Source organism: Hemibagrus wyckioides, linkage group LG23 (genome assembly GCF_019097595.1).
Source record: "Hemibagrus wyckioides isolate EC202008001 linkage group LG23, SWU_Hwy_1.0, whole genome shotgun sequence".
Classification (NCBI taxonomy): domain Eukaryota; kingdom Metazoa; phylum Chordata; class Actinopteri; order Siluriformes; family Bagridae; genus Hemibagrus; species Hemibagrus wyckioides.
In genome coordinates this window covers 3,835,876-3,863,107 of record NC_080732.1, presented here as the reverse complement: position 1 = coordinate 3,863,107, position 27,232 = coordinate 3,835,876, and the positions used below count along the sequence as shown (strand labels likewise).

Sequence of the window (27,232 nt, the reverse complement as noted above, 5' to 3'; positions counted from 1 at the left end):
GAAGGAGGGGTTAGAGACGCATAGCAAGCATCTGTTTTCATGTAAAAGGCTCTGAGCACAGGGAAAAATGCCACGTGCAGTTATGAGGCCCTTTAACAGCAAGTGCATATCATGGCTAACTGGCTAAGAAAAAGATACCATTAAGATGATTATTTAAAAAAAAAAAAAAGAACTGTTAATATCAGCTTTAGATCTCTGATCCCATGAAAAAAATGACTAAAAAGATTTTATAAAAGTTATATGGCTCTCCTTTAGACTCTCCATCAGTCCCAGTAAAAGGGGGCATGACCTCTGCGCCTGTCAATCCTTGTAAAAGGAGGCGTGGCCTCTGTGCCAATCAATCTTAGTAAAAGGAGACGTGGCTTCGGTGCCTGTCAATCCATGTAAAAGGAGGCGTGGCCTCTGCCAATCAGTCCTAGTAAAAGGAGGTGTGGCTTCTTTCCCTGTCTGTCCCAGTTTAAGGTGGTGTGGCTTCTGTACCTGTCAATCCTTGTAAAAGAAGGCGTGGCCTCTGTGACAATCAGTCCCAGTAAAAGGAGGCATGGCTTCTGTGCCTGTCAGTCCCAGTTTAAAGAGGTGTGGCTTTTGCGCTTGTCAGTCCCAGTTTAAGGAGGCGTGGTTTCTGTGCATTTCAGTCCTAGTTTAAAGAGGTGTGGCTTCTGTGCATGTCAGTCCCATTGAAAGGAGGCGTGACTTCTGTGCATGTGAGATGTGATCTTTGTACCTGCCGGTGTCAGTAAAACTGGGCGTGGCCGTTGTGTCTGGCAGTGTCTGTAGAAAAGGCGCAGTCTTCGCACCTGGTGATCCCAGTAAAAAAAAAAAAAAGAAGAGGTGGGGCTTTTCTAAATGTCAGTCCAGGTAAAGGAAGGCTTGATCTTTAGACCCATCAGTCCCAGTAAAAAGAGGCATGGCCTTTGTACCTCCCAGACCAGATGAAAGGGGGTGTGTCCTTTGTATCTGACTGTTCAGGCATGATGGTTAATCTCCCACCTCTCACTAAAGTTGCCACCTGTGCATGTGAGCAATACTACAGGAGGCGTGGTGATGGTTAGTCAAAGTAAAGTGGGCGTGGCTTTAGCCCTTTGTTTTAATTCACAACCTGAACTCAAACCTGCAAACCAAGCTCTGCATTCTGCACAAATGTGTAAAATGCCCTGGGAGGAAGGAGAAGAAGAGCCTGTCTCTTCGCTGTCTCTTCATCCAGACGGTGTGATTTTAAGTCTGCATCAGGGAAACACGCTCCATCTCCCTGTCACAGCAGCCTATAATCCTCCTGTCTGCTGATTACACCAGATAAATCAGGACTGAACCGTATCACTGCTCTGCAGTCTGCACTGTACAGACAGCGAACTGCGGCGCAGGGTTACAGAGTGCAGCGTCGCACTCGCTCTATAAAAATTCCTCAAATTGCCGGTCTACCATGACGATGACAAACAGTGCGCAAATATCTGCTTGTGATAAGTACAGCTTCCTTTTCCTGTCACCTCGCGCTGTGATGAAAGTGTGGCTGCAGCAGCACTAGCAGCAGTGAGACTCTGTGCTGTTTATTGCCTCAGCCCTGTGATTAGCACAGCGAGAGAGAGAGCACGCTTGGCAGACCCAGACTAACACTCATGTAGCACTACACACCCACGCAACATCACTCTCATTACCATCTGCATTAAATCAGTTACCTTTTTTTTTTTTTTTGTTAACGAGGCCTGGAATGAAAACACACTGCAAGGTCTGCTGTGTGAGGAGAGCCCGAGAATACATCAACAAAAACTACTGGTCAAACTGTAAATGTTCCATATCTGATTATGCAGGAAATCCTGCACTGTCCCTGGTGTTCAAGGGCTCCAGATCCACCATGACCCTTTCTACAAATAAAGGGCTTGCTAAAGGTGATGAAAGAATGAAATCCTGTTCTTTAGTGCTAATTGTGTATGTTTTTTGGTGATGACAAACAAGTTTATTTATTATTACCGATCAGCCATAACATGAAAACCACTAGTGGTCATTACCTTGTTACAATGAACCATGGAGCAATGGTAGAAGGCGGTCTGTCTGATGAATCATGATTGCTTTTACATCATGATGCTTTACGGGGAAGAGATGCCACCAAGATGCACTATGGGAAAAGTATAACGTATAATAAATATATATTATAATAACGTATAATACCCGGGGCAACGTTCTGAGGGAACAGCTTCCTGCATTCACGTGGCTCAAGCAGTAGCAGCTTGGTGGACCTGGGACTTTTTGATCAGTAGTCCAAGACCTTAACCACTAAGCTACCACATGCCTCAGATCAGATCAAGACCAAGTAGCAACGGTATTCCCTAAAGTGCCCCGCTACACTGCAAAAATTGCTAATGGTTAACGGAACACTAAGGTGTTGACTTGGACTCCTGATTGGCCAGATCAAACATTGATGGGATGGACAAACAAGTCTGATCTACACAGACTCCCCCTCTCAACCTACAGGACCACATTCACCACATCACACCTTCAAAGCTCTTGTGGAGTCCATGCCTTGACAGGTCAGAGCTGAAACAATGAGGACAACTCCTCGGTCCTTCTTCAACGGAGAGGTCAAGCAACTTACAAGAAATGCAGTGAAAGTTCTGCTTTAGATCAGATTTCACTACTGACACTGCATTTCACATTATTCTTACTAGTGTGACAACATTTAGCTTCGTCATGGTTTCTGGTTTGTACAAACTGCATAAAGAGCCAACCAATTGCACGGTGAGATCGCTTTAAATAAAAAAAGATATGGTAAAAGAGGTCCACTTACCACCGCTGAGAAGCTTCATAACCAGCCACAGCTCGTCTTTCACTACGAAGGAGGTATAGTAGGACACGATGTTAGGATGGTGGCACTGGCTCATGGCCTGAATCTCTTTCTGCAGACAGAAAGAAACAGAAGGAGCAAGACCGGTCAGCATCGCTGCTACATGCAGGTCGACTTCATTTGAAAAGTATTTGGATGTGTAATACGTGAGAACACAATGATCCTGCATGCATAAAACACGACTCGTAATAATCCCAGTGTAGAGTGACTCCTGAGTCAGGAGATATTCTGCAATTCATGAGTAATGAAAAAACAAATATATCTGCTGTCTTTCAAGTAGCGGGAAAAAATAACAGCAAAAAAAAAACAAACAAACTTAGACTTAAAGTCAAATAGATCTTTATTGTAATTACAGCCTTATACAGCATGCAGTACACACTGAGATGAAATAAAATTTCTCAGAGGATGAAAAAAAAAACTGAACCAGATTGAATGGAGGAATAGATACAAAAGAAAAATAAAAAGAAATATCACAGATCAGAGGAAAAATAGGCCAGAGTGCATTGGTGGACAATATAAATAGAGTCTCCTCTTCCTCTCAGTAGGTGCATAACTAAAACCGTGCGTCAAAGCCTTTACACTCCACATGAGAGATGGCTGAGGTAATGTTGACTCTGCAGCCCAAACTATCACTCAAATCACCCCCCTGACTGAACCCTGGGATTGGTATCAGGCTTCCCGTACCAGTGGAATTTGTCTACTTGGCATTACCGGTTGTATGGATTTGTGCTTCCGATCTTTAACAGCTAAACTCGGCTCTTTTATCGTTGATGTCTTCAAGGCAACCTTCTAATTAAAAACTCGCAACTAATTGCTGATGCCTCAAACCGACAAGCAAAGAATTTTATATTCTGGTGTACCAGTGGGGGGAAAAAAAAAAAAAAAAATCAAACCTCCCAACAACCTTACTACTGAATCATCGATAACAAACCTCTCATTATCGATTCTGCAGTGTGCAAATAATCCTCGCTGACTGCATGATGCAATCGTAGTAGCTCTTTCATGGGAACGGGAACTCCTAGAACGAATCTAATCAAAAGCAAGAACCTGAACTTGCAGAAACATGACGAGCAATCAAGAACAATCAACTATTCCTGGAATGCTGAGGGCCTAGCAGGAATCCTTGATTTCCTTTTTATTCCCAAACTTGGCAGTGTGTAAGCAAGCTGATTCATTCACATGATGTTAATTTAAGATAGTTTCACACAGGCTTAAGTTCTGGCACCCACCGAGCCAAAGAGGGTTTTTGCTATTATAATATACACTATATTGCCAAAAGTTTTGGGACACCCCTCCAAATCACTGAATTCAGGTTTTGTTTTTCAGGGGTTGGGCACGGCCCCTTAGTTCCAGTTCTTAAGGCTTCAGCATACCAAGACATTATGGACAATTTCATGCTCCCAACTTTGTGGAAACAGCTTGGGGAGGACCTCAACCTGATAGAACACCTTTGGTATGAATTAGAGCGGAGACTGCAAGCCAGGCCTTCACGTCTAACATCGGTGCCTGACCCCACAAGCGCGCTTCTAGAAGAATGGTCAAATATTCCCATAAGCACACTCCTAAACCTTGTGGAAAGCCTTCCCAGAAGCTTTGAAGCTGTTATAGCTGCAAAGGGCAGGACAACTCCCTATTAAATTCATGTGCATGTGAAAGCCCAGTTTTGGTCTGGCTCACAGTCTCTGATCTAATTCGTCCCAAAGGTGTTCTATCAGGTTGAGGTCAGGAAGTCAAATTCCTCCACACCAAACTCACTCATCCATCTTTATGGACCTTGCTTTGTGCACTGGTGTGCAGTCATGTTGGAACAGGAAGGGGTCATCCCCAAACTGTTCCCCACAAAGATGGGAGCATGAAATTGTCCAAAATGTCTTGGTATTAAGCTGAAGCATTAAGAGTTCCTTTCACTGGAACTAAGGGGCCGATCCCAACCCCTGAATTCAATGATTTGGAGGGGTGTCCCAAAACTTTTGGCAATATAGTGTAGTTCTAACTTTGTTGATACCATGTCAGGAAATTTAATTCTTTGTTGAATCCACCAATCTCAGACAACACACCTGCTGGACCGATCCTAAACGCTTTTAGCTTTCATGTTTAGGAAGACGAAATCTTCTAGATTGTCTTTCCAGACTTGACAAACATCTCTACCAGTTACATAATTTCAACGTGATGGGTGCAGTTTATGCTCAACCCGTTAAGCTCATGAAACGGGTTCTAAAGAACCAGATTTTCTCCAGTTTCATGTATTTCCTTCACCTGATTTAACCTATTAGCTAACAACTAAGTTTTATGGAGTGCGCTACTCCTTTAATAGTTCTCGTAAAAAGTCAGAAAGGAAAATCTAAGCGTACAACCTTAAACCTGATACAACCTAATAACCTGCAAGTTTCAGCCTGCACAAGGTAACAAAGTTCTACGAGCCCAAGGATATAGGATTGTCTTAGGTGTGGTATCTCTCAAACCTGTGTGTCATGAATAATTTAAGTAATCTAAGAACATCTTTGAGTAGCGAATACACAACTTAAGGTGAAGCTTAGGAAGATACACTGTACTCAAGTTTTACAATACTTGTACTTTCGGCTTGGGTAAAGTAATACTTAAAACTACATTCTTGCCCATTCACCAGCTGACAAGCAGGACAAAGGGACCTCCTGGAGGGCATTGCTCTGGTAATTATGCTTGTGGTACTGATTCATTCTGGCCATAGAAAGAAAAAAAAAAAGCGAAAAGAAAAAAGGCCTCCAACAAAGAGTCTAGAAGTCGGGGGTCTTAGGGAAGATGGCTTCTCTGATGGCACCCCCCACGCTTGCCCACTGATCCTTTTTGTGCAAAGTCAATGTCAGCTGGCTGGGTGGGGGAAACCCGCTGCTTCACCAGTTCTGGGAATGGACAGCAAGGGTGAGTCAGTGCGTGTTTTTGGTCCAGGCCTCGCTCTGAACCTTCGCCGATGCTAGATTTCGACTTTGTTGTCTAGGAGGGTCCGTCTGTGGGACGCTGCAGGAGCTGACAGACTGGAACTGATTATACTGTTTCAGAATTAAATCCAGTGTTAAGGTTTAACAAGAGGAATGTGTCAATCTCACCAACCAAGCCTTTGTGCCTTTGGTCGACTAGACGCTTTGTGACCTTCAGGTTTGGCAGTAACACAGAGGACCTGGACCTTGCAGGACAATATCTGGCACACTATTTTGCAAAACAGGAATTTCAATCAGGGTGATGAAGTGACAGAATACGCTAAGTAGCTAATGGTACCAGGACAAGCAGAAGGCATAATGATGATCGATACTGGATTTCATCTCTCTTGGTGTTTGGAAGCCTCATGATTCACGGATTACATGGTGACTTTATTCAGTAACGTCTGAACAGTCTACTAATCATGAAAAATGTCCAAATAGCTGAATGGACAGCTGGCATCTTTGCGATTCCTTCTCTCTACTCTTGGAGCGAAACTTGGCCAAGACTACAGAAATGATACTCCTGCATTGCTAAGGTTACAAAAGTGTTTAGACTCCTTTAAACATCAGATCATTTTAAAGATGTATTTTATTTTTATGCAATGGGGTCTGATTAGTTTCTTTGCTTTAAGATCTTGTTAGCATTTCTTCTGGGCAAGAAATTAGCTCCACCCTTTGCTGGTACAGTTATATTTTCCCTGAATAAGGCATATGAGGTACAACTGGAGGTGTTGCGAGTTGAAGGGAAGGAGTTTAATTACGCATGGCTATTAATGCTGGTGCAATGGAGTCTTAAAGCACCACATAGTTTCCTAAATTAATCTGTTTCACACTAATGCCCATTATGCATTATGCACGATTATTATCAGTTAATCGTGTCGCAAAGAAGGATGAAGCTCTGCTATGCACAAAATCACACATCCTACAGGGCTGACAGTGCAGTTACAACATGTCCACTCCGCTCAGCGCTCAGAGTCGGTCCTGAACAGTGCGTCCGGACAGCTGCAAAACAAAGGCTTTTGTGGTAACTGCCTTCTCACGCCGGCCCTCATACTACTTGGTACAATAAAAGACAAAAGCCCTCATTCCGTGACTGCGATAGAAGCGGGTAGGATCCCTCAGGCAGAACTTCGAGCGGAACAAATTCTGATGAATCACTGAGTAGGAAGAAAAATCGGTGCAGGAAGATAGGGCCGAAAATCATCCCTCAGAGTCACGGCTTGACCGTAAACTAGGATTTAGTTATGGAAGAAATGGATTGCATGATTAATATCATTCTTAAATTCTCATCCATTTAAAAATAATAAATACGGAGTTATTTTCGCTTACAGCCAGAAAGCTTTTAGCACACAAGTAGTCTAATCAGATGGGGCATTAGCAGCCTCGTCACGGGTTTTGAGAGCGCCCAGGGATGATGCAACACAGAGGGGCCACTATGGAGACACCATTACATCATCGTTAGTGTGGCTTCTTCACCAGAGTTGGACATAAGAGAAAAAAAAACTCATGAAGGAAGAAATATATTAACGGAACAATTAATGAGAAATTTGTTTTCAGGCAAAATTACTTACTTAGCAACAGGCATGAAGTATCTATCTATCTATCTATCTATCTATCTATCTATCTATCTATCTATCTATCTATCTATCTATCCATCCATCTCTGTCCGTCTGTCAATCTGTATGTCTGTCTATGTCTATCTATCTGTCTACCTATCTAACTATATGTATGTCTGTCTGTCTGTCTATCCACCCATCTATCCACTCATCTATCTGTCTGTCTATCTGTCAATCTGTCTGTCTATTTATATATGTCTATCTATCTGTCTGTCTGTCATCTGTACATCTATCAGTCAATCTGTCTATCTGTCTGTCTATCTATATGTCTTTTTATATGTTTGTCTATCTCTGTCTGTCTCTCTATCTATTTATATTTATCTATCTGTCAGTCTGTCTGTCTGTCAATCTGTATGACTATTTATGTCTATCTCTGTCTACCTATCTATCTACCTATCTACCTATCTATCTATCTATCTATCTATCTATCCATCCATCACTCACAACATCTAACACAGAGTGGTACTAGGTGATGAAAGCCTAGCCGACTCTGTTGAAGGTAACGTAAGCGAGACGCGTAAGAGTGATCTGGATGCATTCTCGGATAATTAATGCTCTGAAAAGATCATGAGGAGGAACTGCAGCATCTTCAGACACACTGATAAAACATTAGGATACTGGATAGGTGAGAAAAAAGAAACAGGGAAAAAACAAACCCCGATCTTCTTGATTTTTTAGAGTAGAATTGCTGAATAAGGGAAACAAGAGTGGGAAGAAATCTGCCCATTGGTTTGGATTTAAACCTGGATGAAAAGGGTCAACCAAAATATAGTAACGTTCCCCATCACCTGTAGTCGCTCGGGTTCACACTCCATGACAGAGTGATGACCTAACGGTTTACACGTTAGCGGAACAACACACAACAGCAGCAGCAGCACTGACCGTGCCTTTTTTTTCCATGATCTCTCTGTGGCACAGTCATGTTTCTTATTAAATAATAATTAAAACCCTGAAAACTTTTCAGCATCTTGAATAGGCAATATTTCAATACATGAAGCTCTCCATAAAGAGAGAGAAAGAGAGACAGACAGACAGAGGGAGACAAAGAGAGAGAAGACAAACCCAGAGAGAGAGAGAGGGAGAGAGAGAGAGAGAGAGAAACACAGAGGCGACAGAGAGAGAAAGAGAGACAAACAGAGAGAGTGAGACCCAGAGAGAGAGAGAGAGACAGAGAGAGAGGGAGAGAGAGAGAGAGAGACGGAGACAGACAGACAGAGATAGAGAGAGAGACAGAGAGAAACAGAGAGAGAGAGAGAGACGGAGACAGACAGAGAGTCAGAGACTGAGATAGAGAGAGACAGAGAGACACAGACAGAGAGAGAGAGAGAGAGAGAGAGAGACAGAGAGAGACAGAGAGAGATTGAGGGAGCGAGACAGGCAGAGTGAGAGAGACAGACAGAGAGGGAGAGAGAGAGAAAGAAAGAGTTGCATGATTCGTGAATCGCTGCCAAAAAAACTTCCAGCTCTGGCATTTAGCTCGCTCACGTTTTAGCAGCAATCTGTGTTTAATTTAAAGCTTCCTCTGGGTTTAAGAGGTTGCTTAGCGGGCCATAAAAGTGGAGAATGACCGAGGAGAAGCCCACATTCCCGCCACCCTCTCGGTTTTCCATGTGCCCTACTTTCTCCACAGATTCCCGACCGACCGCCGTCCTCTCTCAGTTCGAGAACTCTGAGCTCGGTCCATCCCATCAAAGGCTTAAGGGTCAGGACGCGTATACAGAAGGAAGCCTTTAATGGAAAACAAGGCGAACCGTGTGCTCGCTGCTCACGATGCTGATGGTAACTTCAGTATCTTCTGGAGTCTGAACATAGACATACATATAGACATATAGTACGAGGGGCAGTGGTGGCTCAGGTGGTTAAGGCTCTGGGTCGTTGACCAGAAGCTCAGGGGTTCAAGCCCCAGCACCGCCAAGTTGCCACTGTTGGGCCCTTGAGCAAGGCCCTTAACCCTCTGTGCTCCAGGGGCGCCGTATCATGGCTGACCCTGCGCTCTGACCCCAACCTCCAAGGATGGGATATGCGAAGAAAGAATTTCACTGTGCTGTAATGTATATGTGACAAATAAAGGCTGAGGAAAAAAAAAAAAAAAAAATGAGCTAATGACCTAGCTTCAGTCAGACAAACACGATCAGCAGCTCTTTGAATCCTCAGAGGATCTTTACAAGAGTGCGCAGCTGAGACTGGTCACTACATGAGGGGGTGAGGGACCCTGAGGTCCTCCTGAACACATGTTAATGCAGGAGAACACAGGAGGAACGTACAAGGAACTGAAACACCGGTTGGCTTTAACAGACATGACCTAAACTCATGAGTGTGTCCTAAACTCATGAGTGTGTACACGTTTGCCTGTGTACGTCCTCCATCACAAAAACATAAAAATAAACCATCTTCAACTAAATTCACGTTCGACTCTGGAAGCGACAGAGATATGCTGGAAAAAGAGATATGTTTCTTTTTCCAGATGTTTCCAGCAACAGTAAGAAAGCAGAGACACTAAAGTTTGTGTGACCACAGAATAACAGCAACAAACAGCTCCTCCTCCATTACTGTTCACCAAAACAAAGAACCCGCAGTCCTGACCACTTTATACATCTACCTGTCTATCCATCTATCTGTCTGTCGACCTATCTGTCTGTCCACCTATCTATCTATCTATCTATCTATCTATCTATCTATCTATCTATCTATCTATCTATCTATCTATCCATCTGTCCATCTGTCCATCTGTCCATCTGTCCATCTGTCTATCCGTCTACAGAGATTTTTTTCCAGATGTTTCCAGCAACAGTAAGAAAGCAGAGACACTTTTTTAGTCTTGTGTGACCACAGAATAATAACGAGCAGCTCCTCCTCCATTACTGTTCACCGAAACAAAGAGGCCGCAGTCCTGACCACTCGGCCACACAGTAACGACGCGTTCCTCCAGATGAAGGAAAGATGGAAATAAGAGTCATGTACGTTCTGCTTCCTTTCCCCTTCAGTGAACCTGGTATGGCTGGGGCTTTAACTGGACACGCAGAGAAGCTGAAGGTTTTTCAGGAGGCTGAATTAAAGGACAAATATTCGGTAGAACGATTGTGGAAGAATTGTTTAGGAGACTGGAAAAAAAACCCAGTGTGTGTATATATATATATATATATATATATATATATATATATATATATATATATATATATATGAAAAAAACCTGCAAAAAATATATATTATATATTAAAAATATTTTTTTATTTAAAAATATATAGAAAAATATATATGAAAAAAATAAAAATGGAAAGCAGAAAAAAATAATATATATTTTCTTCGTGATTAACTGGTTAATTGTTACAAAAAGAAACTATGAGGTTTTGAACAGATTTAAGCCATAAAAATTCAGAAAAGTGTTTAAAAACTGCAAAAAAATATATAATAAAATGTATATAAAATGAAAAGTGGAAAAAATAAAATATAATTTCTTCATGAATAACTGGCTAATTCCTACAGCGAGCAAGAGTATGAGGTTTTGAATAAAATTGATATATAGTATATACTAAAAAATATTTTGAAAAAAATAAACAAAATGTAAGAATTATATATATATAAGATTCTGACTTAAAAATTCTTGATTGAAGATAAATTGAATTCAGTAAAACTCTTATTTTGTAGCATCCATGCACTTCGGTTACTTTATCATTCTACACTTGCGTCATTCTTCAGGATTTCTGAATAACTGTAGCTGATGGAAACAGAGGTTCATTGATGCTTCCTTTCTAACAACTTGCCAGGAATTTTGTTTTAATCTTCGAGCATCAATCCCAACGCTGGCCTACGCCTCACTGTCCTCCTGTACTCATGCTCTCGAATCTTTAAAACAGCAAATGAAGCTTCCTTTATTCCCGTTTTCTCTCGATGAGATGAACGACACAAGACTTTTTCAGTTCTTTCTGCTGAAAAAGTCTCGACATGAGATTCTGAGGGAGATTGTGGAAAAACAAGGATTCTGATTTTTTTTTGTACGATGACCAGTGCCATGAAGCACAAAAGAACTGTTTACCTTAGACGAAAAAGTTGACCAGCTCATGTTGTTGAAGCAGAACGTATTTAATTAGAAGTTGTCAGAAGATGAATGTCAGCTCTACAATGAGAGCCTTTGTCCTCTGGAAGGTTTCATTCATATACGATCTGTGAGGAAAAACGTGTCTGAGTCACGTGTGTGCAGAGAGAAAGAGAGAGAGAGAGTGACAGACAGACAGAGAGAGAGAGAGTGACAGACAGACAGAGAGAGAGAGAGAGAGAGAGAGAGAGAGAGAGAGAGACAGACAGACAGAGGGAGGGAGAGAGAGAGAGACAGAGGGAGGGAGGGAGGGAGAGAGAGAGAGACAGAGGGAGGGAGGGAGGGAGGGAGGGAGAGAGAGACAGAGGGAGGGAGGGAGGGAGGGAGAGACAGAGGGAGGGAGAGAGAGAGATGGCTAGATCCTGCTGGACAAGTTCCACATGTATTTCAGCAAAATCCTTACACGAGAGCTTCCCCTCCACACAAACACACGCGCGCACACACACACACAATCACACGTGATCACAAACCTGTGCGCTGTTATTTGGCTGCTAATCAACTACACACAAGTATTCAGTGTACATGTACGTGTGTGTGTGTGTGTGTGTGAGTCTCTATGTGCATTTGTGCATGAAGGTTTGTGTATGTGAGGTGTTTTTTGTGCGTCAATGTCTGTTTGTATGCGTGCATGTTTTTTGTGTGTGTACGTGTTTGCTTACTTGTGTGTGTGTGTGTGTGTGTGTGTATGTGTGCATGTTTTCATTACCAGGACCTCTTCAATTTTGGTCTGGCATTTCCCCAGGTTAGAGAGAGTGTGTGTGTGTGTGTGCGTGCGTGTATGTGTCTAAGTAACTGAAACAGTACCAGGAGCTCGTCCATGCTGGTCTGGCATTTCTCCAGGTTGATGCGTTTGATGGCGACCTTCTCCTTGCGGGGAACGCAATAAGCGGCCTGGACGACTGCTGTGGCTCCACTTCCTGAAGCAGAGAGAGAGAGAGAGAGAGAGAGAGAGAGAGAGAGAGACAGGACTCAGGTTAAAGCAGTGAAGCAGCTGAGAGTCAGGAGTGAAAATGTCAGACATAATGCTTTCTTTCGAACTTAATAATAAAGAAAAACCAACATCGTGCTCTTTTAAAATTCCCTCTTCTAAAGTTTTAGGATGAAAAAACGTGGAGTTGCGGAGGCTCGTAAATCGGCGTAACCTCGCCCCTCGGTCCACCATGTTTCCACCGGAAGGGCAGTGGATCACTGCTGCGCTGAAGCGACAGCATTTAATAAAAAACATTTTTTCCTCTATATATCAAATCTCAGACTTTCACACATCACATTTCCCAAAGATCCAGACTCCTGATATGAAATCCTCGGCTTGGAGTTTTAATGAAGTCAGCTATCAGGTTATCAAATTAAATAAAAAAAGCTTTAGTTGTCAGTCCTCCATCCTGCACTGAAATGCATGAGTCGAATCATGTTCAGGGAGTCAACTCATTTTATTTCGAATCTAGTCATCAGTCCTCCATCTTGCGTTGAATTGGAGGAGTCAAATCATGTTCAGGGAGTCAAATCATTTTATTTCGAATCGAGTCGTCAGTCCTCCATCTTACGCTGAATTGGATGAGTCGAATCATGTTCGGGGAGTCAACTCATTTCATTCAGAATTGAGACATCAATCCTCCATCCTGCATTCAAATGCATGAATTGAATCATGTTCAGGGAGTCGACTCATTGAATATAGAATCGAATCATCAGTCCTCCAGGCTGCCTTCGATCCTTCGACTTTCCAATCAGGATACCTCAACATTTCTACAACACGTTACTCTACAATTCACAAACAAGGATTTAGAATCCACTTTTTTGAAGAAGAGCTTTTTAATGTCCAAAAATTTTATTTTATAAATGTTATATTTCCAACAATAAGATGAATCCCTACAACGTCAATCAAGCCACTCTTTCTTATCACAAGACTCTTTGCTTCCTTTCAAAATATCTCTCATGAAAATCAGGTTCATCTCTTTAAAGAAAAATACAAAAGTCATACCTTAACTGCACTTGAGACAGCAGAGATAAGACTGTTTACTTTAGTCAAATGCTGTGGACACAGTCAACTCAAGGAAATGTGTAATGAGAGCTCGTCTGTCTGACTCTGAAATGCCTCGACCAATCGAATGGCATCGTTTCTGAAGACAAAACCTGACAGCTTTGGAATTTCCTCTTGGTTCTGGTTTGCTCTGTTTAGTCATGGAGTTGAAGGTTTTCTCGATTGAATCCAAGTTGATCTACTGCATACTACATTGCATATGAATCACTAAGAATTGATTCAATTAGATATGAAGCAAATCGAACTGAAGCAATATGTAATAACTGTATGATGCTGACATCAGTTACATTTCTTAACATAAACATCGTAGATCATATGTATACATGTAGATCATATGTATATGTTGCTTCTCGAGTCATCAGTCCTCCATCCTGCGCTGGAATGCATGAGTCAAATCATGTTCAGGGAGTCGAATCAATTCATTTAGAATCGAGTCATCAGTCCTCCGTCTTCATTGAATTGGATGAGTCGAATCATGTTCAGGGAGTCGACTCATTTTATTTAGAATCGAGTCATCAATCCTCCATCTTCGTTGAATTGAATGAGTCGAATCATGTTCAGGGAGTCGACTCATTTTATTTAAAATCGAGTCATCAGTCCTCCATCTTCGTTAAACTGGATGAGTCGAATCATGTTCAGGGAGTCAAATCATGTTCAGGGAGTCAAATCATTTTATTTAGAATCAATTCATCAGTCCTCCATCCTGCATGGAATTGGTTGAGGCAAATCATGTTCAGGGAGTTGACTCATTTTATTTAGAATTGATTCATCAGTCCTCCATCCAGCATTGGAATGCATGAATTGAATCATGTTCAGGGAGTCGACTCATTTCATTTAGAATCAGCTCCCTAAAAAAAAAAAGACTGAAATGGCTTACTGAAACACACAATGCAATGCCAGAATGCTGTTTAATGTTTAAGTTAATGTTTACGTGATAAATCTTTTTCGGCATTTTAGCCGTTAAATGAAGAACTCGATGCACGCAACATCAACAGGGAAGCCAACAGGAAGTCCTCGCTGTGGCCGTGATCCGGTATGGATCCAGTTCAAAATCTAATCAGCTGATCTACAGGTTATAATGATAACAGCATATAAATCCTACACAAATTTGACCACTCGCTCTCAAGATATATCAGAATATATCAGTCGGATGAAATGAAAGGCAAAAGGAAACGCTCAGTGGTGGGGAGAGAAAAAAAAATAAAATAAAAGTTAATTGTAAACAAAAGAACAAGATCCTGCCAAAATGAACTGCTGAAAGGGAAGAAGTAATTGTGCAAATGAGCAAAAAGGATTTCCCTCAGCAGCTTAGTGACATGTACAGAGGTACTGAGTGATTGGTTAAGAACTTCAAAACAGCAGAACCACAGAAATATGAAAAGGCAGCATGTAGCGCGGTTTCAGGTTCGAGCCGCTCTTATCGCCTGGTTGAGTGATATGGCCTGAAGAGAATGTCAAACACAGTCAGTGCAAAGCTCTACAATCTTACAGAAGAAAATTCCAGGGCGTGTTCCTTGCAAAGTCTTCGTGTTCAGCGTTGTGTTAAAGCTGAGAGAGACGGGGATTGAGGTTTTTTTTTTCCGCTGTGGTACAAACCAGCTTTGTAGAAACATGGTTTTATTGAGGCCTGTTTTGGCTTCATGGCTTCTAATTTAAATAATTGAATATGACGTTACTAGGTTACTGTGTTGGAGAAGAACGGAAAAGCCAGCTGAAGTTATTCGGTTCCGCCTCAGCTGGCTGCGTCTCCTCCTCTGTGTGCTCAGAGTCCCGGTCAGCAGGGACATTTAGATTGTTGGGTTTTGTGCTGAAAGTTTAGTGAGTTGTTCTGATTAAAATACTAAAACAGCAATGGAAAGAAAGTGTGATCTCAGTGGATCTCTGTGATCTTAATGGATATTAGGGATCTCGATGTATCTCAATGGATATTGGTGGATCTCAGGGATCTCAGTTCATCTCAGTGGAACTGTGGGTCTTAGCGGATCACAATGGATCTCAGTGGAACCCACGGATCTTTATGGATCTCAGTGCATATTAAGGATCTCAGTAGATCTCAGGGCTCTCGGTTTTCGCAGTAATTGTGGCTTGGTTGCTGGGGCAAGATGTGCTGGGTTGAGTGTTTCAGAAGCTGCTCATCTCCTGGGATTTTCAGCATAAAGCGTTGAAAAGCTAAAAACACCCAGTGAGCAGCAGTTCAACAGGCAGAGAGAAACTTGATGTTGAGGACAGAGATCTGAGGAGCATGGCCAGACAGCTGACAGGAACTCAAAACACCACACCTTACAGCTGTGGTGAGCAGAAACGCATCTCAGAGTACAGGACATGTGGAACCTCACTGAAACTGAACAGTGGATGATTATCTACACCACAGTGCTGCTGAATGTTTGATCAGAGGGGGTTCGTTTATGTTAAGAGCAGCTCTTTCAATAGCTTTAGCTACATTTGAATATTAATATGGTGATGTTTGATTAATGGAAGGAGTCTACCGTTTCAGCGCTTTTGTAAAAATCGGAATCGCTGCAATTGAGGCTGAATGTGTCAGTATTATTCAAAACTATATTTGTAAATTACACATATACACCACAACATATATGTATAATGTATATAATGCTCTGCAGCATTCACACACACCACACACACACACATATATATATATATGTGTGTGTGTGGTGTGTGTGTATGCTGCAGAGCATTATATACATATATATATATATATATATATATATATATATATATATATATATATATATATATATATATATATATATATACATATACATATATACACACATATACATATATATATGTGTATATATGTGTATATATACATACACATGTATATATATATATATATATATATATATATATATATATATATATATATATGTATGTATATATATGTGTATATATGTATATATATGTATATATATATAATATTTATAGACCAAAGATAAATACTATTTTGCCGGTCAGATATCGAACTTTCCTGTTCAGCTTTATATATATATATATATATATATATATATATTTTTTTTTTTATAATCGAACTAAATCTCTTCGGGATTATTTCATGCTACAGGAAAGAACAGTGTTCGGAAAATGCTACAGAAATACACGCTCTTTGGGTGGGAAGGGCTTCTGCTCTCTCTCTGGCCAATCAGAGGCATCTGTGAGCTCATGTATGAGAAAGAAAGCAGATAGCTCTTCTTTTTGTGTGTGTGTGTGTGTGTGTGTGTGTTGAGCTGCACTGTGTCTGGGATGAAGGACATGTTAGTCTTCACCCTCGCTGGATGATCGAGGTCAGATTTCCTGACATATGGACGAAGGACTTTTTTGTGATGAATCCCTCCCAAAGAAGCAGTCAGAACTAAATGAATTAAGCCTCAGATGTGTGTGTGTGTGTGTGTGTGTGTGCGCGCGTGTGTACGCCCGCCCGGCTGAGTGAAGTCCACGTGGCCGCAGAAGGACAATGCTACCTCAGAGCAGCGTGGCTCAATGACCTCCTTCATGCACGCTCACAGCTCTGGTCGCTCCAGATATCAGGCCAGCCTCTGTTACGTCTCCTCTGCATGCCTCACACACTCCTTGACTCCGTTCCAGACCTCGGTGAGACATGTCGCGTTCAGATCCTAATCACACCCGCTAGCTACATGTCCCACAGTCCCTCCACGGTCACACCACGCCGCCGATTGGTCAGACGGTCAGGTGCGGAGTCATGTGCGGTATAACGGCAGCGGCTCCGGTCACGGGTCTATATTCATGTGTGCTCGGTTTCCATAGCAACGATTTGTACAGTTCTAATGGCTGACGCTCCATATTAAAGAACAAATAATTATCAGGTAAACAGGCATTAAAAAGGGAGACGTTAATAGTGTACATGTTTAAATTAAATTAGGTTTAAAAGGTGGAGTTCACATTTCAGACACTGCAGAATAATCTGAAAAGAGTTGCATGTAACACCGGACAGTGTAACCCCGCCCACTGAGAGAGAGAGAGAGAGAGAGAGAGAGAGAGAGACGGTGAGAGAGAGACGGTGAGAGAGAGAGAAAGAGACAGAGAGAGAGACATGTTGCTGTCCTGCTGCTCTCTGAGGTGGAAATATCTCTGCAATAACACGAGCACTCGACCCGGGAAGTAACCAAAACAATGGTTTGTGCTGAGCGTGCTTAAAAGTGACCACTACTCTCTGCCCAAGTCCTCATGTCCAACCGGGCACAACAACAACCCAACATTCTGATCAGGGTTTATAACAACACTAATCATCATCATCATCATCATCACAATTCTGCCACGATAATCTTCTGCATGCAATACAAAAAACCTGCTATATTCATGTTTATTAATTAATCCAAACAATATAATACAAATTTTTTAATCAATTTTTTTTAGACTGTACTTTATTTACAAAAATACAAAAAATAAATTTCGCACTGAAAAACGTTTTTTTAATTAATTATTAATGAATTAATTAGTTAATAATTTATTAATAATTTTTTAAAATGGCATTAAAATCTATCACAATGTCCAGGAAAGAGTTTATGATTGGTATGATCAGATGCCTTCATCACACACGCACACACACACACACACACACACCCCTCCGTCAGCGTGTCGGTGAGAAACAGCGGCCGGCTGCTGCGATTAGAATAATAAACCCTTATCAGGACTTCCTCTGTGCTTTACGATGACCTCGTCTTGGCCGCTCTGGGGTTAATCTGCTGGCCAAACACGACCTGCTGCCTTATCAGCTGTTTTAGAATCATAAAAGCAGATCGTTCTGCGATGCGACACGACAAACATTCACTGCACCGGCTGCAATGTTGGAGCGAAGCTGTTAGCTGAGCTACAGAGAGACTTCTCACTGTGTTTATTTCACACACAACAAGCTTCAGAAGATCCATGAAGATGATTAAGGGCAAAGCTATCAAGACAAGCTGGAGGAGTTGAGAAAACTTTGCGTCTCTGGTTCACTTCCAGAAGAAAAATCTACAAATAATTTCCTCACCCTCTCTGCATTCAAGATGTTCATGTCTTTCTTTCTTTAGTTGTAAAGAAATGATGTTTTTTTGAGGAAAACCTTTCAGGATTTTTCTCCATATAGTGGACTTCGATGGTGCCCGTGAGTCTGAGCTTCCAAAATACAGTTTAAATGCAGCTCCAAAGAGCTCTAAACCTCGATCCCAGCCCAGGAAGAAGGATCTTATCGAGACACACCATCGGTTTAGCCATTCTTAGAAAAAATTAAAAATTCTATACTTTTTAACCAGGAAAGCTCGTCTAGTACTAGCTCTGGGATGCGCATCCGCGACGCTACCTACTACATAATCAAGTCGTTGACTTGTTTATGTTTACAGAGCAAACACCAAGTCAAACGCTCTTTACTAACTAAAAGGTACATATACGCATGCAACAACTTCAGAGCGGTCCTCCTTCTCCACAATGGTAAACACAGGGTCTGTAGCTCCGCCTACATCACGCATGATTACGTTGTACGTAGTGCTAGACGAGCTTTTGTGGTGAATTTTTTATCTTTCTAAAAGAAAATGACCAATGGTGTGTCTAGATAAGATCCTTCTACCTGGGCTGGGATCGAGGTTTATTCAGAGGCATTTAAACTGTATTTTGGAAGCTCAGACTCACGGGCACCATCGAAGTCCACTATATGGAGAAAAATCCTGAAATGTTTTCCTCAAAAAAAAACAAAACAATTTCTTTACGACTGAAGAAAGAAAGACATGAATGTCTCATGAATGAACGTCTTGAATGACGAGGGGGTGAGGAAATTATTTGTAGATTTTTGTTCTGGAAGTGAACTTCTCCTTTAATAACCTGCTTTCTCTGATACGACTAAACTCCTGAACTGATAAAAGCCGTGAAGGTCTTCGCTCTATGAACATGGATGGAGATATAAATGAAAGGAAATGTTACAGCGTGATATAATCAGGGTGACTTTTCTCTTTTCACCCCAAAGCACATGTGTATGTTTTTTTTTTTTTACCAAGTCATACCGAGCTAATAACTCGTCATGTTTACTTACGGTCCAGACTTCAGTTTTATTCTAAACGGGAAAAGGTACAGTGACCGCATCTACGGCCAATTGTCCGTGGCGTGTCATGCCGTGTCTAGCCACGCCCCCTTTCTTCCAGCTCTCAGGGCCACGAGTGAGACATCATCGATCACTATCCCTCATCTAACTCCTCCCCTTTCCGTTCAGAGCAGAAACCATGAACATTGACTGTATTAGGGATTAGTTGAGCATCCTCAATACTTGCACCCACTAGCTTCATATCCTCATTTATTCCATCCATATACCTCCTCTTTGGCCTTCCTCTTTGCCTCCTGCCTGGCAGCTCCATGTCCAACATTCTCCTACCAATATACTCACTCTCCCTCCTCTGAACATGTCCAAACCATCTTAATCTGTCCTCCCTAACTCTGTCCCCCAAACGTCCAACATGAGCTGTCCCTCTGATGTACTCGTTCATAATCCTGTCCAACCGTCTCACTCCCAAAGAGAACCTCAACATCTTCAGCTCTGCTACCTCCAGCTCTGACTCCTGTCTCTTCCTCAGTGACACTGCCTCTAAACTGTACAGCATGGCCGGTCTCACCACTGTCTTGTACACCTTCCCCTTGATTCTCGCTGATAATTTTCTATCACACAGAACCCCGGACACCTTTCTCCACCCATTCCAACCTGCCTGCACTCGCTTCCTTACCTCTTTCCCACACTCTCCATTACTCTGGACTGTTGACCACAAGTACTTTCTTATTTATAATATGTACCTTAATATCACACATCATGTGCAATACGCTCTTAATTCTCTAGCACCTTTTTAAGTTTGCCTTACATTTTGTATACACGGCATATCACATTGATATTTATTGCTCTGGTGTAACCTGAAGAGGTCTCTTTCCTTCAGGATTAGTAAAGTTCTAGCTTATCTGATCTGAATCTCGCGTGACAGAAACAAACAGCAGCAAATAATCGCTCTTTACGGCCTTGGAGAGCAGAAAAGCATCTGCAGCGAGTCGAGGAGGATCAGCTACGAGCAGAGAAATCCATGTCCGGTCAGCAGACCTAACTAGCAGACCACAGTCATTGAACAAGGACATTTTTACACACTTTAAAGAAGTCTCAGTGACGTCACACACACACACTCTGTCTCTCTCTCACACACACACGGATAAATTGACTGACTGCGTGTCAGCATGCAGGTGGACTTTGTGGTCAGACAGTCAGGGGGGGTATCAGCGAATTATTCACAAACGTGAGACGAGCTTCGAGTGTGTGAGCAGAAGACGAGCCACACACAGATACGGAGGAACCCTGAGGCCATATGGATTCTGTAGATAACCTCATTATCAGGGTTCTGTGCATTTACCCAAGTACACACACACACACGCACGCGCACACACACACACATTATATATAAAAACATAGAAGTCATGCTTGAGTAAAAATGTATTTTCAGCCATTCTGAACACACACCCTGAGCCTTCAGCAGCATTTTAAAACCCATGACGTACTTTTTAACCGTTTCCGGTTACATTAAATAATAAAACCGTGTAACGTCCACAGAACTTCTCAAATCAGCTAAAATCTATTAGATACTGATCTACTCATCCCTGATCTACTCATCCCTAGCCCACTCCCGGTGCCCTACTCCTCACTCCCTAGAAACTGAGAAGTGCATTATGGGTATTCTGTACGCCTAACTGTATGGGATCTGACAAGTGACAACTACATTTTCAGTAATCCAGACTCCAAAACTGTTCAAGATAGTGCACTAGGTTTCCTGGACTTGAACACCTGATCTCAGGTGACAGGAGTTAATAATAATAATAATAACAATAATAATAATAAGTTATTAAAGGGGTTATGGCCTTGGGTTGGACTGCATGAACAGTCTGACAAGCCTCCTTGAGAATGTAGTTAGCTATGAATGCTGACAGCTACACACACACACACACACACACACTGTCACACACCCATTAACCCACCTGCTCTGAGCCTGAGCATTGTTTGCTAAGCTATCATACTCAAACTCAGTTCAAACACAGCTAGCTAGTTCAAACCGAACCCTGGCTTCATTAAAACATTTCCTACACACTTCTGGACACACACACACTCAAGCTATACACTCGTGTGCACCATTATGCGCGACATTTATTAATACTAATAGTGTTACTTCCTTTATTTAGCAACAAAACGGCCTCTAGACCGCAGCTAGCTCCCGAGCTAACAAGCTACCTGGTCACAACCACGGCCGTATCCTAAACGGCGCTTTACTTCGGATATCCGTGCACTACATAGGGGACGACATGACGGCTTCTACGGCACAACGTAGTGCACTACATTTCACATAATGTGTCATTTGGGATTTGCCCCATGTGAAATGCCTCAACTCTATTTACACGCGCAGGAAGAAATGTTTTTAAAACCAGGGTGCACGACTATCTAGTGTTAACTGCTTATTCAGCTTAAAAGTAGGAATAAAATCTTGTATACGTTTTCTCCAGGACACTTACCTATGACCTCTTGTAGTTCATAGTCATCCTTGTTAATGGACCAGGTTTGGGAGCTCAGGTCCTCCGACATGGCTTAAACGTTGTGATAAAAGCCGTATTTTCTCTTTTAAATACTGCCCGAATCCAAGCTCTCCAGTCTCAGGTGGTTTTCTGAAAACGTGTAAATTGCTAATGCAAGGCCGTCCAGCGATGGTACTTCCCTCAAACAGCGGCTCCCATACAGCGCCCGCTATCATTCCCCAAAGTTTGGCACTAGCGCCGCGGCCGCCGCCTTCCACATTCCTGCGGAACGCAAACGGATGCAGTGGGCGGCCATCTTGGGTGCTGACGACACAGATACGGGCACAGTCAGCGGCCATGCTTGGTGGGTACAGCTAACGCGGACGTGGAAGGCAGCCATCTTGGGGCTGTATCACACAGATGAACACAGGCGGCGTCCATGTTGGGTGTGGCAAAAAAGATTTGAAGAAGAAGAAGAAAAATAAGCCGGTGTGACTGAAATATTGGACAAAAATTCGAAGAACGCTGTTATGTTAAACAATAAATTGCACGACCATTTGTGATAAATATAAAGGTGTTAGATTGCAATACAGCAGAAGCTCCCATGATTTCAACACCCATCATGGCGGAAATGAATGTCCAGTATAGAGGGCGAAGCCTGGAAGAAGGGGCGCTCGCGCCGTGTACACGCGCGAATTTTATGAAAATGAAAATCATTATTTTACGATATTATTTCATATATACATTTATTTTTTTTAATCTACATATTTATTTATATATCAATATTTTTATTTTGTCAATAAAAGCTACAGTAAAAAACAAAACGATGTATTTTTTGTAAACATTTGTTTTGTTTATTTATTCACTGTTACCCTCCATGCTAAGTCTTATGTCTCTTAAAAGTAAGAAATCCATATTTAGGGTAAATTTCCTTATTATAATTATTCTAAATTCTTTTGTGTTTTATTTTCAAATAATTTTTTTAAATAAAATTTGAGTAAAGAAAATGTTCATTTGGAATTTTAGGCCATTTCCACCCGAGACATTATACATGAGCCTTCACTGAGATAACACATGTACTGTAAATAAGGTACATCTCATTCTTTAACAGCTACTTATACACCAAAATTGGTTATTTTTTAATGTAATACATTAAAATAGACATTAAAAGGCTCTACTGTAAGATGAATCTGAAAGCTAATTCTTAGGAAAAGGATGGTATCTTCTGCTAGCTGACATCTACGATCTATCTTTAGCTGAAGTATTTCAGAAACGTATTAAAGAAGTGGAGAGTGAAAACGCCTGATACCGTGTGGCGCCCTCAGGCTGGGTTATTTCTTCTTCTTTTTTCTGTTCCTTTCTGTTTTGTTTTAGTGTGAAATAAGCTTGGAAACTTGCTGACTTTACTTTCAGACACTTTCACCGGAGTGAAGTCGAATCCAATCTGGCTCTGGGGCAGTGAGGGATATAAACTCATGACCTTGTGGTTTTCTAGCACAGAGTTTTAACTGCTGATGAATTGGGGTTGGATCGTTTGCCGCCATCTTGTGGCTCAACTACTGAGTCAGCTCTTGAGCGTCAAATCTCAGGTATGCAAATTCAATATATTTGCATGTAAGCGGAATAGTTGGGGATTTGCATCGTGTATACAGTATGTTGTACATTGTATGCAAATCGTAACACAGTTATAGAGATCAAGTGACCATATAAGGATTAAAACCCTCGGGTGCGGTTGGAGGACAAACTAATAGAGGACATAAGGGTTGTGTGATGTGGCCCGAGTCACTTTCACCAGCCTGAAGTTGATTATTTTCCTTCAGAAACACATCTCGAAGTGTATTACTGGGACTCCTTCCTTAAATCCTCACAGATTCATATTATATCAATATACATATTCTCATATTAACAATTAAAAACAACATTTTTTCAAATCTGAAAAAGCTGTTTATTTATTAACTCTATTATTCACTAATCTGTTTATTTATTATTATCCATCCATGTTCAGTAGCACTTATCCTATACATGGTCACGGGGAACCTGGAGTCTATCTCAGGGGACTCAGGGCAGAAGGTGGGGGATACCTGGGAAGGGGGTTACCTGGGGGGGGGACTCACACAGACATACACACACTTGTTTACATACTACAAAAAATTTAGAAATGCCAGTCAGTTTACAACGCTTGCCTTTGGAATGGAAGTGGAACTCGGAGTCCCCAGAGGAAACCCCCAAAGCTTGGGGAGAACTCCACCCACACGGGGCAGAGTCGTGAGTCAAATGTTAGAGGTGCAAGGCACACAAAAAATACTAATATTAAATAATGTTGTTATTATTAAATCAATCAGATTTGTTCACCGGTGGCTTTGTTTTATTCATAATAGTTTTTACTCATTTGAGAAATCCAAATTTCAGCGTATTAAATGATTATTTTTATTTCTTTTTTTGTAATGACACAGCGTTCAGCGCAGTTCAGCTTCATGTGTGCGAGAGGAAGTGGATCTATTTCGAGTTCTCTGTGGGTAAGCCAGCTGTTTTGCATATGCAACTGTTAGTGGTTTTCCACTGTGTTTATTCCCAGCAGGGCTTGAATCCTCGTTCTGCTACTTTCACTTCATTTAGGCTGCAAATTAGAGCCATGACTTGCTTCAGCTTCTCTGCTTCCTGAACACCTCTGCATGGCAAAAACGCATGTACCTGCATACCTACTGGACGTTACTCCCAGAAGTACCGCATGCCTGACTTGTATGCGAGCAGGACTGAGCCTGCAGCTTTGTGTTTAGTCGAAGCTTCTGTAAGATAATGAGGACAAACAAAAAGAAAGAAAAATATGTTAAATGTGTGTAATGCATCAAGAGGAAACATGCGTTCAGGGAATAAAAACATGCATTCTTTCATGTCGTGTTGGAACAGGAAGGGGTCATCCTCAAAATGTCTCGGTATGAAGCTGAAGCATTAAGAGTTCCTTTCACTGGAACTAAGGGGCCGAGCCCATCCCCTGAAAAACAACCCCACACCATGGTATCCCCCCTCCATTGGCACAATGAAGTCAGGCAAGTACTGTTCTCCTGGCAACCGACAAACCCAGACCTGTCCATCGGATTGCCAGACAGAGAAGCGTGACTGGTCACTCCAGAGGACATGTCTCCACTGCTCTAGAGTCCGGTGGTGCCATGCTTCACACCACTGCATCCGACACTTCGCATTGCACTTGGTGAAGTAAGGATCGGATGCAGCACCTCGGCCATGAAAACCCGTTCTGTGAAGCTCTCTACACACTGATCTTGAGCTAATCTGAAGGCTACATGACATTTGGAGGTCTGTAGCTATTGACTCTGGAGAAAGTTGGTGACTTCTGTGTACTGTGCTGACCCCTCCTTGTGATTTTACGTGGCCTACCACTTTGTGGACTGACTTTTTGTTGTTCCCAGTCGCTTCCACTTTGTTATAATACCACTGACAGTTGATCGTGGAATGTTTAGTATTGAGGAAATGGACTTATTTCACAGGCGGCAACCAATCACGGGACCACGCTTGAGTTCACTGAGCTCCTGAGAGCGACCCATTCTTTCCCAAATGTTTGTAGAAGCAGTCTGCATGCCTAAGTGCTTGATTTTATACAGCTGTGGCCATGAAAGTGATTGGAACACCTGAATTCAATGATTTGGAGGGGTGTCCCAAAACTTTTGGACTAACTATCAAGGTAAATAATAGTTAAATAAAATAATAGGTAAATAAAAAATATAGGCGAGTGTACGCCCTTTTGCAACAAAATCCACCTGGTTTTTACATTTTAGGAAGAACCCAGGGGAAGAGGCAATTTAGGAAGAAACCTGAGAACCCAGAGGACACCCATACAGTCACTGTACAAATTCCACACAGATGATAATCCAAGCTCAGGTTCGATCGAACAGGAGACCCTGCAGCTGTTCTTCATCATTTCGTCGTCTTCATTTGGGAAGTCTACAGTGGGATCAGAAAATACTGCAGAAGAAGCCATCACAGCATAGTGAAATCCTTTTCTTCACACATCCCAGCTTGCAGAGAGGGTTAAGGGCTTTGCTCATGGGCCCAAGAGTGGCAGCTTGGTGGTGCTGGGGCTTGAACCACCAACCTTCTGATCAGTAAGTGAGGAAAGGATATAATCCAGCAAGTATTTAGAAGACAAAATAAAGAAAAAATATCTGGAAAGTGAAGCAAACGTTTCCATTCGGGTCAAATTCACACTTTCAGTAAAAGCAAAGCCTCTGTTTGTTATGAGAAAGAGGACTAATTCTGCTCCTGGTACCACCATGGAGCACAAGCTCAGCGCCTTTATTTCCTTCTCACACATCTTTATTTACCTCCACGCACAGTATCAAAGAAAAACCTGAGAAAGGGCGAAAATGTTTAGCCATAAACACGCTATCTCCTCATCATCTACAGTAAGCAAATATTACCAAGGGGTTAGACTGCTTACAGTGACAAATAAAAAGAAACAGGGCAAGGAAAACATTCCTAAGTAACATATATTATATCTTAGAACCAGACAGCTCTTGGTATGTCTTATATGCAGGATATTAAACGTTGGTGTGCAAAAGTATTCACCCCACTTTGGCCTTGACCTTCTTGTATCATTACAATAAGAATTTCATTAATTTGGGTTAGAAGTCATCAATCCACATGCAATCTTCAGTTGTTGATATTTCAGCTGCTCCCTGTGGGTGAGGGTTCGCCACAGCGGACCAATTGGTCTGCACAACAATTTGGCACAGGTTTTTACGCCGGATGCCCTTCCTGATGCAACCCTCCCATTTTTATCCGGGCTTGGGACCGGCATTGCATCCAGTGGCTGGGGTTTGGGAACTTGGCTGGGAATCGAACCCGGGCTTTCTGCATGGCAGGCCACCAACGCCCTATGCAGGGAATCTTCAGTATATTCTAAAAATATGACAGAAATCTTTGTAAACTGGTGTCACGTGGCCTAGATTTGCACACTGGAATCTGATTGGCTGGTAGGATTTATGATGTCACAACACTGCAGTCTAACACAATGCAGCCAAATCACTGCAGTGGCACTTTAACCAACAACAATTTTCTTGCAATAATCTTTATTTTGGAATCTTAAATCTTATTTTATTTATATTTCTCTCTTCGTCATTCATGCGATACTCGTCAGAAAATAATGAGAAT

The 27,232-nt window shown here is 41.9% G+C and overlaps 1 protein-coding gene across 2 annotated transcripts in view; it reads right to left on the bottom strand.

The window, feature by feature from the left end:
- oxsr1b (oxidative stress responsive kinase 1b) overlaps positions 1-22,351 on the bottom strand; it is a 54,669-nt gene extending 32,318 nt beyond the window's left edge. Inside the window, exons 1-3 of one of the 2 annotated variants that reach the window (XM_058376727.1) lie at positions 22,067-22,351; positions 12,304-12,416; positions 2,780-2,888 (exon numbers count right to left, since the gene is read on the bottom strand). In XM_058376727.1, coding sequence (XP_058232710.1) covers positions 2,780-2,888; positions 12,304-12,416; positions 22,067-22,136 — 292 coding nt within the window. In that variant the 5' untranslated portion in view covers positions 22,137-22,351. The remainder of the gene's footprint in view (positions 1-2,779; positions 2,889-12,303; positions 12,417-22,066) is intronic. The other variant, XM_058376726.1, reaches the window with a different exon arrangement.
- Positions 22,352-27,232: the final 4,881 nt, after the last annotated feature.